Source organism: Garra rufa, chromosome 17 (assembly GCF_049309525.1).
Source record: "Garra rufa chromosome 17, GarRuf1.0, whole genome shotgun sequence".
NCBI lineage: Eukaryota > Metazoa > Chordata > Actinopteri > Cypriniformes > Cyprinidae > Garra > Garra rufa.
Genome location: NC_133377.1, coordinates 9,437,698 through 9,455,534, shown reverse-complemented (window position 1 = coordinate 9,455,534; position 17,837 = coordinate 9,437,698). Strand labels below are relative to the sequence as shown.

Genomic DNA, 17,837 nt, shown 5'->3' with positions numbered 1-17,837 from the left:
AAGGTTGCAAATCTTGATGGGCAAATCTTGTTGCATCATACCCAAAAAGTCTTGAGGCTATAAAGGCGCTTTAGCCAAGTACTGAGTTAAGGGTATGAATACTTATGCAATGTACTTATTACATTTTTTTTTTTTTTTATACATTTATGAAGTTGTGACAATTCTATTTTTGCTTTATGGTGCATGATGTGGAAAAAAAAAGTTATATAAAACAGTTTAAAAGATAAGGCAGCAACATAACAAAATGTGAAAAAAAATTAAATATTGAATATTATCAAAAGGCTCTGTATAATGTTTGTAACACAAATGTACCATATTTAATTACATGGTACATCTCTCCCTCCTCCTGTCCTTACACTATCCATAACTAAAACATACCACACTTAAAAACAGGAAAAATACACAGGCACAGTACTGTTCAGTTAAATGGACAGAGGTTATTTAAAACAGTACAACCTCTTTTCCTCTTTTATAAGGTTAACAATGTCAGATATTTATGAAAACATTTAGAAAATGATGTAATGTCAAATTAACCCTAAATCCTGAAAAACAAGATCTGTTTGTTTTGTAATTTTCTATCACAGCCATGATCAGCTGACACACAGATATTATGTGACCAAGGACCACAAGTGAATTTCTTAAAACGTAGATGTAAACATCAACTGAAAGCTGAATGAATAAGCTTTCCATTGATGCATGGTGTGTTAAGATATTTGTTTGAGATACAACTATTTGAAAAACTGAAATCTGAGGTTGCAAAAAAAAAAAAAATCTAACTATTGAGTAAATCGCCTTTAAAGTTGTCCAAATTAAGTTCTTACAATGCATATTACTAATCAAAAAAATTATTTTGTTATACGGTAGGAAATTTACAAAATATCTTCTTCAAAAGTATTCTTTTCGAAACATGATCTTTATTTAGTATCCTAATGATTTTTGGCATAAAAGAATAATAACAATTTTGACCAATACAATGTATTGTTGGCTATGATACAAATACACCCATGTTACTTAAGACTGATTTTGTGGTCCATGGTCACATATACATAACTACTACATTATACATTATAATAATACATTTACTAATTTTACTCATTTAAACAAGTTCTTTTAGTATCTACAGATGTTATTTACATATACAAAATACTGTTATTTTGTCAAAATAAAAACTAAAAAAACTAGTCAGTTGTCAGTTCATTCTGAAAGCATCCAGGAGTCTTTCATCTAAGTGTATGCTAGATTTGTCGATATTGAACCATATTTGACTTTGTTTTAACTGATGGTGTCCAAGTAAGTTAGTCAAGTGAAGTCTAAAGGTGCAGCTGATTGATTTGCATGTCAATGAAGTGCCTTATGGTTTATCTCAATGCTGTAAACTAAACCGGTCTGTTAAACCAGTTCTTTTGTCATTCGTCGGCTGACTCCTTTGAGTGCTTATGTGGACTTTAAATAGCATTCAGGAAAAACCACAGTAGTTTGCACATGACTTGACAAAACCTGCCGTCATGAATCGGACACTTTTGCGGATTTTGTTTCTTACAGCGCTGTGTTCGTTGGCGCGAAATGAAACGGTAAGCTAATACGATTCTGTATTATAAATATCACATAACGAAGAAATATTTCAAGTATGAATCCACAATACAAAACATTAACTTAGCAAGGTAGCTGTACTGTACTTTACTTGACAAGGTGCGGTGGCTGGTTGTCACAAGACAAGAGGAAGTTTATAGGCTATATATCAATAACTATGTGTTTGTGTCAAAAGTCCACGTTTACATGTGTTTTTCTCTGGCAGTGTTTTTGTGTATTGTGTATAACACTGCTTAAAACTGTCTTAAATGAAAGTATAGTGAATTCTTTTGTTTAATGGTAAGATTTTTGATCCTGAGTTCTATGTGCCTACACAGAATTTGTCTTTAAAGAGTAAACACCGAAGTAATCTCAGCTCAGCTGTATTTATTTATTAATTTGACATAATTTTGACCTGTTTCATTTTATGCCTTTACTTTTGTACATGTACAGATCAATCCAGCTATCGCTGATGAGCAGCTGCTCTGGGTCGGTGGTCAAACTGGAGAAGTTCACACCTACAGAATTCCCCTGCTCACCTTCACTACTAAGGGAAGTCTGCTGGCTTTCGCAGAGGCCCGGAAGCTGTCCTTCAAAGATAGAGGAGCCAAGTTCATAGCGTTAAGACGATCCACAGACAGAGGTGTGTCAGATTGAGATGTCCTATTTCAGCTCACCTGGTGAGATTCTGTTTTCATTTCATTGTCTTCTCCAACCATCTCTTTCTTCTGACACGTTCTCAGGAGCCACCTGGTCTCCCACCTCATTCATAGTGGACGATGGTGCTCTTATAGATGGGTTGAATCTAGGTTCGGTTGTTGTGGATGAAGAGACTGGTGCTGTGATACTCATCTACTCGTTGTGTTTTCACCGTTATCACTGCAAGCCCTCCAGCACCATGATGGTGCAGAGTCTGGATGATGGGTACACCTGGAGCGCCCCACGAAACCTTAACCCTCAACTGGGGGTGATGAGTTTCGCTCCGGGACCAGGCTTCGGTATACAGGTATTTCATTTGATGGCTAATTTGATGTCTGAGTGCCTCTTTTACATAGCCATTTAAGTGGCATTTACGTAGCCAATTGTCTCATGCAGAACATTATGAAAGTTATTCAAGTTATCATTGTTCTGTGAAATTTCAGTACTGAAATCCAGTCATTTTGATAGTAATTTGCACACCATGGAATTTATTGTGCAAACATTTCTCTATTAGGATTGCGCATTAGGTTCAAGAAGGCCATTTAAATCCACCAACAGAAGCTACTTAAGTTGAAGTGTGAGATGTGCACCTCGACACTATTGACAATGGGCATTGAACCCTTTTTTACCTCTGATATAGTGCACAAAAACTTATCTAATGTTACTTTTGTGCCTTAAGACACTAATGCTCCTTCTGAGCTTGATTTACAGTATTTGTATTTTGTATTTAAATGACTTTTTATTTAATTAAAAAATAATTTCAATTAATTTATTATTTAAACTAATTGTTTAAAATAAATGTTTATTTAAATATGTGTGCTTTGCTAAGTATTAGTTCCGTTAATACAAGCAAATGTAGCTAGTTTTAATTCTCATGATTTGAGAATTAAAATGTAATGCATTGAACACAAAATTTAATAGTTGTGTCACAGACTGTTTGCAGTCAGGGAGAGAGTTAGACTTTCACTTTTTAAAAATAATGCCATAGAAGAAGCATTTTTGGTTCCACAAAGAGCCATTCAGTTGAAGGTTCTTTAAAGAACCATCTCTTTCTTACCTTTTTATAATCTTAAGAACCTTTCGCCACAAAGACCCTTGAAACAGAAAGGTTCTTCAGATGTTAAAGGTTCTTTATTGAACTATTTAGACAAACAAAAAAGGTTCTTCTATGGCATCGTGAAGCACCTTTATTTTTAAGAGTGCAGGATCTGTTAGCACACAGTGTATCTAAGAAATAAAACAAAACAATTGTGAGTGCAAGGGAACTGAGAATAGCGAACCAACACTTAGCAAACCACTACAAATACTGAACTGAAACACAGAGCTAAACATACAACAGGACACACAAAAACTAAAGTAGAAACAAAAGGAGTAACAATGGAAACAAATAAGCACATACTTTGAAAACTAGGAAACAAACAGGAAAAGGACACAGACAGCGGAAAATAAATGTATTATCAAAATCAGAGTCCTTGAACACAGAAACCCAGACAAAACAAGCTGATTATGAATAGTGGCTGTTTTAGACAACGTGAATTTTGGCCAATGAACACTGCCATGAATTCCAGACCTTCAGCCATCAGTCTGAAGGTCTGGCTACGCGAGACTAGGGGTGGATATCTTAACTGAAACACCTGTAACTCTTGAACAGAAAGAGATCATTTCTCCAAACTTGGAACATGGGTGTAAAGAGCTCAATCTGAGATCACAGTAAAAAACCTTTAAGTTTAGACACTTGGTGGCAGTATACTGCTGTAAATAAAACCATTTATTAAATATTCTCGATTATGTAAATAAATTACTTTCACAAACTAGTCCTTAGCTTTTTTTAAAAAAACACTGCAGTACAATACTCTCTAGATTGTGGTCAAATGCATGCAAAAACCTATATTTCCAAACCGAAAACTCAAAAATTCATAAAACTACATGAGCACAAGTTTTATGTAAATCTGACCATAGGTGGCGCCATAATAGTCATTTCACGAGTTCGCCCTTACATCTAATCTGCTTGAACATGTAGAAAGCATATTTTGGCATGCTGTCCTGGGGGAGGGGTCCGGGCCCAGAATACAGGCCGAACCCAGAGAACTCCCCCTATCCCTAGTATAGGATAAAAACAGATTAGAAGTGGGGAGTTGGGGTGGAGGAGGGATGCCAAGAAACTGTGGCAGGATGGAGGTAAGAAGGCGGTCTGTTTATATATTTGTTGTGCTGATTACAGATTACAGGTTACAGATTTGCTAAATAATACAAAATGTCTTTTTTCATATCTCCTTATACTGCCCACTCAGTTTTAGCTAGGGCCTTAAAACTACTGAACCCCGATAATTGCTGCTTGCAGCTATATTTGCTTATATTGTTATTTCTTACCACTTAGCATTGGGTTTATCTGAAATAACTGATACCACAGACCAGGGGTGCCCAAACTCGCCCTGGAGGGCTGGTGTCCTGCAGAGTTTAGCTCCAACTTGCCTCAACATACCTGCCGGGAAGTTTCTAGTATGCCTAGTAATAGCTTAGTTAGCTCCCTGATAGCATACTTACATCTTGGATTTACATCTGCAAGACGTAGTTTGCTCATCTGCAATACTGCAATCAGACGTCAAATAGACGTCTATTAGATGTTTTTAAGATGTTTATGATTTAGAATGTATGTAAAACTGACATCCTACAGATGTCTGCCAGACGTTTGTACACAGCAGATGCTTTCCAGATCAATAGATCTTTAACAGACATCTTGCAGATGTACATGTGCTATCTGGGCTGGTTCAGGTGTGTCTAGTTGGGGTTGGAGCTAAACTCTGTAAGACACCGGCCCTCCAGAACCAAGTTTGTGCATTGCCTGCCATTGACTATGCAAAATACACATTTCATTAAAGGGGTCATCGGATGCAAAACTAACGTTTACATGTTGTTTGAACATTAAAGTGTGTTGGCAGTTTGTGTACACAACCACCCTACAATGATAAAAAATCCACCAAGTGTTTTTTTTTTAATCTTTAAAAATAATATCCCCTTTTTAAAATCAGGTCATTCTCAGCTTCTTGTCGGTGTGAGGACACACAGATAGAGGCCTCTCCCACGATAGTTGATTGACATGAGCGCCTTACCTTAGACCCGCCCTCACCGAGCTAAACAGTCCGACTCCGATCACCATTGTGTGACTCAGGTGCAGAGGAAAACAAGAATGTCTCAAATTGAGCAATTGAGGTGTTCTGTTGTTGGTTGTAAAAATGAACATAGCAGTAGTCATTTACTCCCGACATCTGAGCCGCTGAAGACGCAGAGGATAACCTTACTTTCATTTTTTTAAAAGGAAAGCGCAGATTCCAATCTACATATGCGTCTACTGTTCGTGCGAATCATTCCGATACAGTTTCACCCACAGCAGAAGTGAGTATAAGGGTTTTTATGCATCTTTGCAAATTGCCTTTCTTAATAATGTGCTTGTTGGCAAGTTTTGCGTTAAATGCGGCTAAATGCGGCTAAAGTAAACATCACGTCTCATCATCTCACTGCAGAGAGGGGCGGGCCGAGCAGAGCTCATTTGCATTTAAAGGGACCATGCGATAAAATGAGTTGATATTTTGCAGAGCTGATTTTGACAAGGTTAAAGGGTGTTTTTTTGCACTACTATTGAGGATTTTTAACCAAAGTATATTATAGACTTTTCATTAAGACCCTAAAGAATCATATGAACTTGTGGAAAATGGGCATCCGATGACCCCTATAAAAGATTCGTCATGATCTCTGACCACGTGTTCATATAATTTTGCTTACAGAAACGTCATGCGCCTGCAGTTGGGCGTCTGGTGGTGTGTGGCCACGGCAGCATCGCTGGAGACGGAGTGTTTTGCATCCTGAGTGACGATCATGGAAACACATGGAGATATGGAGCTGAATTGAAGAGCCTTCCCTACAACCAGCCCAAAAAAAACCTTGACTTTGAACCAGATGAGTGTCAGGTAGGAAGATCATGAGGTTTTCACTATTCTGTTCTAGCAATGATTGTAATGGTGGTTGTGTGACAGAAATATGGATCAGAATAGTTTTTAAAATCTTCTGTCTTATGTTTCCTCAAAGCCAGTGGAGCTGGATGACGGCAGCATCGTGATCAATGTGCGCAACAATAAAAACTATCACTGCCACTGTCGTATTGTTGTACGCAGTCTGGATGGAGGAGAGTCTCTGCCGGTGGAGCAGCTGGTGTTTGATCACACACTGGAGGATCCTGCGGTTGCAGCTGGGGCTTTAGTGAAGGAAGGAGTGCTTTACTTCACCAACCCAGCCAACACTAATAGCAGTGAGCATGATGAAATGAGAAATCAGTGTTTCTCAGAGCTGGTCTTGGAGTACCACTTTTTTTTTTACATCTTGATTCTATATTATGCTATTATTTTAATACTGTCTACTGTTCTGTGTTTTGTGAGAGCAGCATGTACAATAGTTAATTCATGTTTATACATAATGTGAGTTACTTTTCTATTGCTGTTTTCCTCAGGAGTGAACCTCACTCTCCGCTGGTCTCTGAATCGGGGTAAATCGTGGGTGAAAGATACTCTGAAGATCTGGGCTGGACCAAGTGGATACTCATGTATGACGTCACTTAAAGGCAATGAAACCGCGGATCATAAATACATCTATGTCATCTTTGAGAAAGGTCAAAAAGACTATTATGAGTCTATCTCCTTTGTGAAAATTGACCTGTACAGCCAATGAAGAAAATCATTGATGATCCAGATAATTGACAATGAAACCCAGCTCTGAATATACAGAAAACAGTGCAATATTCCTTAACCCTCAAGCATCCATTGTATACCAGCCCTTAATTGGTCATTTGTGGACAAATTTGGGCATGAAGGTCTCAGGTGTGATCCCTTTTGTTTTTTTGTAATTTTGTAAAATTTCATATCACTATCTTTGATCAAATAAAAATGATAAATTTATGCATTTTTTGTGTTCTTTATTTACCTTTATAAGTACCGCATTTTATTGTAAAATATGCATTTTTTAATTTTATATTTAATTTTGTTTTACTTCAGTAATAAAAAAATAATTCCATTAAGTTCAGACAGCCAAATCCTAAAAATTTGGTGACTTTAGTGACATCTGGTGACATATGATGGCATGAAAGAATCGAAATACCAGTAGCCACTATATGGCTGTAGTACTTACAGTTTTTCACGATTGCTTAGGCACAATTTTAAAAACAAGGCTCATTTTGTCAAAACCCTACACACAATTTGCACATCTACACACACAAGTAGCAGAACATTTCAGATCTTTTGCTAAATGAAACACTTAATTCAAAACTGTACAATAATTTACCAAAAGCCTGTTTTGGTACCATATGGTGCACACATGATTCATACAGTCGGATTCAGTTTGAACCACTTTCACACTGCTGTGCTCAATCGTAAACACTTGTAACATTGTAACACTACCTTTCTAATGATACAGTCTGGGGTTTGATTTTTTTTTTCTCTTTTTTGAGATATTGTTAAAGAATATGAATATATTGTCCAAACACAACACATGAGACAAATATTGCACCTTGATGAAAGTATTTATTTTTCACTACGTGTAAAATCCTTCAGTACATCATTGCAATTAGGCTGCATTTTGCACTGAAAATCAGAACATATTCTAAATACAATATATTGCATAAACATTTGTGGACAAAAAAAAAAAAAACACCCTAGCATCATCTCTTCATGTAGCTGATATGGGCACTTTGTTCACATTACAATCAATGTCCTCCCAGGCAAGACGACAAGGGAAGAATTTTCTCCAATGGCGACTCCATCTTTGTCCAGACTCTGCTTCTATTACATCACACAGGCTTCCTCCAGAGCTTGAATGAGGGGTATAACATAGAGATCATAAACCGTCCACTGCCATGCGTAAGGGAAAAGGGAAAAGAAGGGAGAGTGTTGTGGAAGGGTACTGTAATGATGGAACAAGTTTCTGGTTGCATTAGTCCAATACCTAGTCTGTCCAATAATTAGTCTGTCTAAAAATGTGAGTATGTGCTCTGTATTGTAAGGATATTTGGGCATGCCAGTGGAGGAGCCCATTCTGCATGATTGCAGCATACAGTATATAGTGATGTTCCCACAGCGTTGGCCCGGGACATTCAAAATAGCTTTGTGGCAAAAGATGTTTCTCCCTATTCCTATTCCTCTTACCACAACCCTTTCAGTTTTGTTGAAAACAAAAATTCACCTGTTGCCTTTTTAGAGTGCTTACACCTTGATTGTTGTGTTTACAGTTAAGCACCTAAGTGTCTGCACACCTGATGGCCCTGTTTGATCAACTGGTTTATATGTGTAATGTTTTGGAAAGCAGTGCCTTAAAATGGCAAAGAAGTGACATCATGTTAGATTTCTGTGTCTAATGTAGAGAAGTGTGTTTAGTGTCTTGCAAAACAATGTGTGTAGTGTTTTGTAAAAAGTGTGAGGCTGAGAATGTGAGAAAAAAAACAATTGAGAAAAACTGTAATTTACATAATTGTTGGTAAACTGCTTCAGAACTGGATAAAAGGTTTGAGTTTAAAGGAACAATATGTAAGAAATTTATTTCAGTTAATCATAAAATGGCCCTGACATGTCACTAGACATTAAGAAATCATGTTCATTTCAAATACTTATATCACTGACAACAGTGGTCCGGCCAGGATATTGTCATTTAAAAGTGAAAGTTGCAGCCCACAACTGATGTTATTGTTGTCATTTTGTATAGGATATGCCTTTGACAGATGGAGACGGCTGAAAACAGAGACGAATTTGAAGACAGATGCCAACGTTGCTAATTTTCTCATGGACAGGTAAGATTCATCTGTTTGGCTAACTTACTACTTAATGTAAATAGACATTTCAAATATTCACGACAGTCGAACAAAGGTATGCTCGTGCAAAGTAACGTTACGTTAGCCCCGTGCTTCCGTACACAGTGGATTTTCCACGGTCGCCCGTGCTAAATGCGTTCATAAAAAGCTTTATATCGCACCACTAGCAAGGTATGAAAACAATCTATGTTCCGACTGAAATGTTGTATTACAGTGCATCTTTACGAAATATTTGGCTAATCGCCTTTAGTACATTTTTGCGATACATAATTACTTCACAAAACATCTCTCGTGAAGCATAAACAAGTAACAGAAGAAAAAAAACTTATTGTGTAGGACTCGTCACTTGCCATTGGAAGCACCTTGTAGCAGCCTACAGTCCTGCGGAATCCTGCGAGATAGGGCCGATTGCAGAACAGCAGAACCATACGTCACAGCAGTCACACGGCAGCAGCGCCGCGGCAGCAGGCTCAGCCGGTAGTGGGCGGAGTCTCCGTCTCAGATCGAAAGTGTGTGAAAATAATGATCAACTTATATTTTTTTGTTTTCCTTTTCTTTTTTAATGTTGTTTCTTTATAACGTGTTGTATGTTATTTGAAAAAATAAATAATAAAATAATACAATTAATGATAAACACCAGAAATTGCACTACTTATCTTTGTGAAGTGTTTCAAAGCTGTTAATGTTAAGTCAGTATTTAATTTAAAGTTAAAGTTTTTAATTGAAAAAAATATGTCTATACATATTTATAATATATGTGTGTGTTCGCACCTGTTTAAATTATATATGCATTTAATCGCGCCTATTTAAATTATATATACGTGTGTAAAATTTTTGTTGTCTTAAAAGATAAACAGTATAAACTGAGTACAAACCTTAAACAAAAAACAAAACAAAACCTGAGCAATAGAACGTTTTTATTTATATAGTTAAACTATATATTTTTTATTTAATCATTTCAGTATTAACCAGTTTTTAGTACATAATACCATGTACTATACACTATACGCATCATTAACTGGATTTTCCAAAAAAAAAAAATTTACAAAATTAAACTAAAGTTATAGCACAGAAGGTACACATTTGACAGCAATCATAACCACACATTACTCAACTTAATTAGGTTAAACCTTAAAAAATAAATCAAAACTCTTTAAACATGCAGTTAATCCTGAGGCATGTTTTGTCCACACACTCTTTAAGGAAAATGTCCATATCATCCTTAAATTCAAAGTGACTCTTTGGCCAGCAGACTCTCATCATTTGTTTCTGCCATTCTAAAAGTTCATTATGTTGCTGCACACAAAGAACTTATTTGCTGCACATGAAATATAACGTGGATAACATACACACACACACACACACACACACACACACACACACACACACACACACACACACACACACACACACACACACACACACACACACACACACACACACACACACACACACACACATATATATATATATATATATATATATATATATATATATATATATATATATATATATATATATATATTATTATTATTATTTTCAGGTTACACATTGATTATTTATAACTTAAACCCCTTTCTCTACTCCGTCCGTTGGTCGCGCGTATCCGCCATGTTTGTAGTTTATACTTTTTATGCGTGTTTGTAGTTCTAATCGAATCCTTGTTCACCGCGTAATGTGATGTGGGCAATATAATAGCAGTTAGAGTGCGCATTGATCCGCATATCGTATTCTTAAGTTAAGTAGCAGACCATCTGGAAATCTTTGGAATACTTTAAACATACTACGATTTGGGACATACTAATTCTATTTGCGAATAGTATTTAAGACGGATAGTTTGCGAATTGGGACCTGATTGGGCCGCAGCAGGAGACTCCGCCCACAACCGGCTGAGCCTGCTGCTGCCGTGTGACTGCTGTGACGTATGGTTCTGCTGTTCTGCAATCAGTCATTGTTGAATCCTGCAGCTTAGCTGGCAACCTCGAGTCAGGGGGGAGCGGGAGGGGAAACACCGTTCTACAGTATTTTGAAGGTGATTGCAGTACCTGTTTTGGCCACAATCCTACATACGGTTCCTTTAATGGCTCTACAATATATATTTGATTTGCTATTTGAGTACATACATTTTTGTTCAAAATCATTAAACTAACCAATATTTTTTTTTTCAGGAATCACATAGTGACTAGAATCCTGCATCTAACAGGAAAAGCAAATACAGCCACGGAATAGCTATTTTTGACTCAATTTTGTCAATTTATTTCTAGTGCAGTACAGATCTGGGCCACCAGGTGCCACTATTATAAAGCATGAAATCAAGGTGTCAGAATTTCTGTTACTCCTTTCTGTTACTTTTTTTTTGTTTTGTTTTTTGCTTGTATGACAATTGGACATTAGAAACCAACAATTTAAGAATACACATCGATATTCCAGTAAAAATAATGCCTTTTAATACAGTAAATCTCTCGATGAACATATACCTCATGCCAACTACACGTTTTATCTGGCATTATTAATAATAAAATAAAAAGCGCTATGACAAAAATAAATATGCCTAGCATAATAAAGTTAATATATGTAAAACTAAGCTTTATAAAACAAATAGAGATTTACTGTATTAGAACATCTCTCAGATATGATTAAAGTACATAAAGTTCAGGTAAAATCGATAATCTGTCACCTTGTAAGCTTTACATTTTAAGATGAATGATTTTGGCACCTGATGGCAGAGACTGATTGTTAGAAAGCGAACAAATCATTTTGTAATGTGATGGTTCTTCTGTGAATTCTCTTTTTTCCTGTAAAAAAAGAATGCGGTACCAACGTCTGCCACCAGGTGCCACCATCAGTAAACATGACATGAACATTCATGGTGACACATTCTCAGTGTTCATGTTCGTGTTTTTTTGCAAATCTCAATCAGGAAAAAATGGCATTTGTTGTCATGTTTGACATATGAAGTTGTTTCTAGTTGTATTTCAGAAACTAAACACTCAATAGTGTTATCAATAACGGCATCAATATTCCAGTAGGAATATCTAGTTGTCACACATGAAAACAAATACTGTGGCTGCGTCCGAAATCGCCTACTTCTCTACTATTTAGTAGGGAAAAGCAGTAGGCGAGCAAATAAGTATGTCCGAATCCTAAGTATTTATAAAAGAGTAGGCGAGAATTAGTAGGCGAATGCACTAATTCTCGCGAGATTCGGGCGTACGTCTACTTAAAGTGCGTCCGAATATGCCTACTTACCTACTATATAGTAGGAAAAAAGAGTACGTGAAGAAAGAAGTACGTCCGAAACCTCAGTATTCATAAAAGAGTAGGCGAGAAATCCCCGGATGTCCTACTGCTTCAGCCCAGATCCTGAAGTCTTCATTGATGGATACTTTTCAATCCCAGGAGTCCACAGCAGGCCAAAACGTCATCATCGAACGTGATTGAGAACCACGACGAGGGTGTTTACAAATGTGAGTATTACAACCAAAACACGGTTCCCTGTCTTAAAAATCATATTTGTTGAGCTACTTTATCGTAAACTGCTGATTTGCATAAGGTGCCAAGATGTTATACAGTATATTTGTGATTTCGCTGTTAAAACATGTTTTATGACGTATAACGAACATTAAGCTTCAGGTAGCACACGCACGTCTTTAAAAGCGGATTTACATAAAACATATACATTTGAAAGACGTTTAATAAATGTCTATTTATCAAATGACAGGAAAATGTTCTAGACTAGAGCAACACAAAACACAAAACATCTGAGTGAGTGATGGACGTTATGTGAGAATTCACTGTCACTGCTTTACATTAATGTAAGTAATGTAAATAAACACATACATATAGTAGGCCTAACTGAACTTCAAACTCATTTCAAACAGAGCTATAACAGAACTTTTCTGATTCTTGATTTATGTGACTTTGTTGCAGATGTTTTGTGGTGGAGCAGGACCTGAAAGGAAAGGTGACTGCAGCATTTTTGGGGAAAAGTAAAATCCGAAACTTAATATAAAGATTGATCATTTTGTAACTTCCAATACAGAGATCTAATGACACTGTGCTGTTAAAATGACAGTTTTTGTATTATATTTGTGCATCTTTGTATGATCTGAAATGTCTGCAGACTGGTGTGTGCAGTGACAAAGGAGAAATCCACAGCAGCATCCTGGAAATGAGACCCTCCATCACTCCACCTGCCCTTTGTTTCATCTGGACCAGATGTTGCTGCGGTCTCTTCATCAAAAAGACTAGAAGACCAATATGTTTAATAAAGCTTTGTTCCATGTGTATTTATTTATGTTCATGGTTACTTTTATTATTTTACTAATTTATTCATGTTTCCTGATGTTGTCAGTAAATAAAATATAACATTTTCATAAGCCTATGCATTTATTCATTACTTCATTGAAAAAAACAACAACATTATGCTTGTTTAACTAAAAATATCATTAATTATTAGTCAGCATTTATCATTATTATTGTTGGTAAGTGTTGGAGTGGGCTAGCAATGCATTCTAAAGTTATTTTAATTTCTAAATAGTAATACTTAAATTTTCCGAGTGTAAAATCAACAGTCTTCTCCAAAGGTAAGATCTTTGAGCAACTGATCGACGTCTCTTTTGTGCAGATGTTGTAAACATGGAGGAGAGCGTACTGGGTAGGGTTGTCATGTTACTGATGCCATGAGGTGTCGCTGTCGCTCAAATTTTTGTATTATTATTACTGCAGAATTTATAATTCCATACAAACTCAGGGAAAGACTTAAGTATCTTTAACAAAGAACAATCATGACAGAAAACATAACTATAAAAGGTTTGCGTACATAGTACAAGATTAGATACAGAAAAAAAAATATTAAATATATTTGAATATTCATAAAATCGCAATGAATTAAAAATTGCCTTTGTTTTTGTTATTTATTTATTATTATTTTAAGTTTCAGGGATGAAAGGACAGAGAAATTCAGCAAGAAAAAGGAAAACAAATCAGATCTAAGCTAGTTTTGCACAATTTTGCCCATTAACATATTCAAGACAACAAATTTGGGGGTTTTAGTCATTTTAGTATTGTTAAAAATATAAAAACTTCAATCAATCCAAAATAAGCAAATTTCATCAACATCAAAATGTTTACAGATAGATGAATTAAATCCGTCGCTCGTATCATTTCATGTTGCGCTTGTTATAACGTCATAGGTCACATGATAACGTCAACATGGCGGAACGCATCCATACTCAACGAGATTTGGCTGTTGAGTAGGTACTCTTTTAGCGCTCGTTAAGTAAGTACTTATTGAAATTAGGCTAAGTACCTACTCATTGAGTAGGCGATTTCGGACGCAGCCAGTATTGTTCACCATGGCTGATAGAACCTTGCTCGCTCGCTCCTCAGTCAGACTGAGACACCCCTCGCTGCAGACTGTAGCGCGGTGACGTCAGGTACCTACGTCACGTATGTGTTTACCGCGCATGCGCAAAGTGACGTATGGTATGTATATAACACGCATGCGCGCTATTCTTACTGGCGTTACTGCGCAATGTGCGCATGTGCATGTTCATTAACTTTTTTTAAACTATTTTTGTTGTTGTTTTCTCTTGTCCTCATGTGTCATGTTTATAGTTTTAATTATTATATATAAAAATATATATGTATTGTGGCGGGAGGAGCAAACGACAGACACAGTGGGTGTGGCGTCAGGCCTCGGAGAGGCTTTTATTAAACAGAAAGTAAAAGAAAACAAGTTTCCAAGGGGGTAAATGTGTCCAAATAAAGGGGAATCTGGTGTCCTCGTCGTGAAGGCGCCTGCTCAGGTCCGGGGCGCGAGGGGCGGCGGCTTCTTCAGCGGCATCTTCTTCCTCCGCCTACGCGGCACTTCTGGGGGATGAAACGGCCCGTCAGCCGTCACGGTGATGAGGCTTCATTCAGTTCACGTGCTCCTCATCACACACCGCCAGCCCGGGATGTTTTCGCGACTCTCCTCTCCCATACACACCCACTCCCGTTGGGAGCCTGGAGAAGGGCGGCGAATAAGGGACGGGGTGGTGATGATAATTAGGGGGGAGGCAGCCGACTCGTCACAGTATATACAATTGTATTTTGTTTTGTTGTTTGCAATAAAAGATCACTGTTATCAGTTTGGTTTTTTAGAGGCACCATGCATAAAATGGGATGTAGACACTGAAAATATACTGTGTGTAGTCTATTTAACTTAATACTACTTTATTGGCTTAAATATTCCACAGGCAGAATTGCCAAAGCAACAGAAAAATGTCCATAATTATACTAAATAAACAAGAATCATGACAGAGGAAAGGTTAAAATAAGAAACATATAAGGTGCAGAGTAATGTTACAATATATACAGTGAAATAAAGTGCAACAATGTTAATACCTTGTATATAATACTACACAAATATTACAGAATAAACTCTGTAATTCCATATAATTTTACCTCAGACATGGTTAAAATCATGGATTTGTGCTGTACTACATATTACTGTTTTTTCCCCTTCTTTTTTTTCACCTTATTATGTTAAGTATGCGCATGCGTTTTAATGACGCGTTACGTCAAAAACGACGCGAAAACGCCTAACGTCACCACGCAATGCAAATTACACAGGCATACCATACGTCACTTTGCGCATGCGCGGTAAACACATACCTGACGTAGGTACCTGACGTCACCGCGCTACAGTCTGCAGCGAGGAGTACTTGGTCAGACTGGCGGCAGCGGTGGCGGGGAAACGTAGTGGGCGTGGTCAACCGGTCACTTCAATCGAGAGTGACCAATAGAAAAAAGGCCTTTCGTCCTGGTAGGTAGAGACCGCCCACTGAGATACAGCTTTAACCATAGATATATATATAATGACTAGATGTCTCGTCTGCGTTGCTGGCCAACGGAGTTGAACGTCCGCATATGGCGGCCATCTTACCACAGGCTGCTCGCTCACCCAAAATATTGTGTTGATAGTAAAACAAGTAATTTTTAAATAGCCATAACGTGCTCAATTTTTAACCGATTTTCAAACAGTTTGATTTATTATAAACGTCAAATATGTAGTTATGACACTAAATACTTTTGAATAATTATCTTATGTTCTAAAAAATAGAATAATGTTCTAGAATAGGTAGACTAAGCCTACAAGATTTCCCTTAACAAATATACATCATGAAACGCTGCATGTTGAAATCCCCACCCTGTACAGTGATGACAATAACACAGCACAAAGAACTAAAGTCCACATAAAATGGTAGTAAACCAGTTTGTTTAGACATTATAAAGGCACTTTTCAAAGATTTTTGAAGATTTATTAAAATCAATGTTTGGACAGAGGTGTTAGAGGCATTTGATGGATTTTTTTTTTTTTACATTTTCATTCAAAATTTAGCGAAGTAACGAAGGTGTCCCAGTGGTGCTGGTTCTGGTCCTCTTCCGGCTGGGCCTGATAATTGATGATGAAGTGATAAGTGAATAGGTTGGCAGGTTGTGGGTCGCTAGGCTGTGCAGGCCAGGAAGTCTGGACAAGGGGACAGCAACAAGAGATGGTAGGGCAGCCGTTGGGTTGCGACGAGGGCCAGTGGGACATCAAATACAAGGATGGCTGATGACTGGAAAAGGTTTACCTCACAAGTGAGGTTAAGAGGGGAAGAAATAGAGTGGGTTAGCATTACTATAACTCATGATCAGTGGCAGCTGGTGAATTTTTTTGTGATTTCCACATACAAACGAAGCATTCTGGTGCATTCTGACATAATAATAGATACAAGTTAACATTCTCTCCCTGTGTCTGTATGTGTATTTGTGAGAAAGTGAGAGAGAGAGAGAGAGAGAGAGAGAGAGAGGGAATGTGATTATAAAATGGGTGAGTCTGTTACGGCCAATCTATTGTGTTGGTAACTTCACTCAAATCTATCTACAGCCAAATACAATAAAATAACAATATAATGTGTGCAACCTTTTATGTGTGGTTGTTCAAGACACACTGAAGGCGTGATGCCACAATAGGTTTGCAGAGAACTGGACAAAAGTCTGGCATCTTGTCAGCAATTTCCTGTAGAAATCATAATGTAAATCATGTCGCAAATCATGTTTATAATGTGTGTATTATATTGAAAAGAAAGCGTAATTCTGCCTCGCCCCAAATTACTGGGTAGCTAGTAGCCTAGCTAGCCGTGATACACAACTAAACTGCACGATTGAGTCAGTTTTTTTTTTCGAGGAGAAAAGCTGCGATTTCAACATGTTCAAGCATCTAGAATTATAACCACGTTAATAATGTTTGTAAGAAAACAGTTTGTAAATCCATCAAGATTTCAGCGAGATAAGTGTATTAACGTTTGTGCAGGTCACTTACCTTACCTCAGGTTCGATTGATCCCGCCAGAAAGCCAGCCTGTGGTAAGATGGCCGACCTGTGCGGACGCTCTAGACCTCGACGTAACACATCTAGTCATTCTATATATATCTATGGCTTTAACTCTCAAGCGAAACTTTTCAACTCGCAAACAAAAATTCAGACCCGCAAAAAAAAGACAGCAGAAAAGAGAGCAACATGTGGTTTCGTGATGAAAACTGTTTGAAGTGCACAAAGAAAAATAAAGATTGTAAAAAAAATTTACACGCATTGCAAATCATTTTGTTATAAATTTCTTTATTTTTGAGTTTTAAGAGGACTTTTTTTTTTTGCAAACTTTTATTTTTTAATTACAAAATAATTAGTTTTA

At 37.1% G+C, this 17,837-nt stretch overlaps 1 protein-coding gene and 1 long non-coding RNA gene across 2 annotated transcripts; both read left to right on the top strand.

The window, feature by feature from the left end:
- Positions 1-1,406: 1,406 nt before the first annotated feature.
- LOC141290028 (sialidase-1-like) lies at positions 1,407-7,214 on the top strand. Its single transcript, XM_073822224.1, has 6 exons — positions 1,407-1,571; positions 2,023-2,212; positions 2,313-2,575; positions 6,051-6,233; positions 6,352-6,571; positions 6,770-7,214. The coding sequence occupies exons 1-6, from the start codon at positions 1,506-1,508 to the stop codon at positions 6,985-6,987; spliced, it is 1,140 nt and encodes a 379-aa protein (XP_073678325.1). The 5' UTR covers positions 1,407-1,505; the 3' UTR covers positions 6,988-7,214.
- A 5,616-nt stretch (positions 7,215-12,830) lies between these two features.
- Positions 12,831-13,494, top strand: LOC141289182 (uncharacterized). The gene is made up of 3 exons (XR_012339862.1): positions 12,831-12,930; positions 13,046-13,079; positions 13,239-13,494. It is a non-coding gene; the product is annotated as an uncharacterized lncRNA (long non-coding RNA).
- Positions 13,495-17,837: the final 4,343 nt, after the last annotated feature.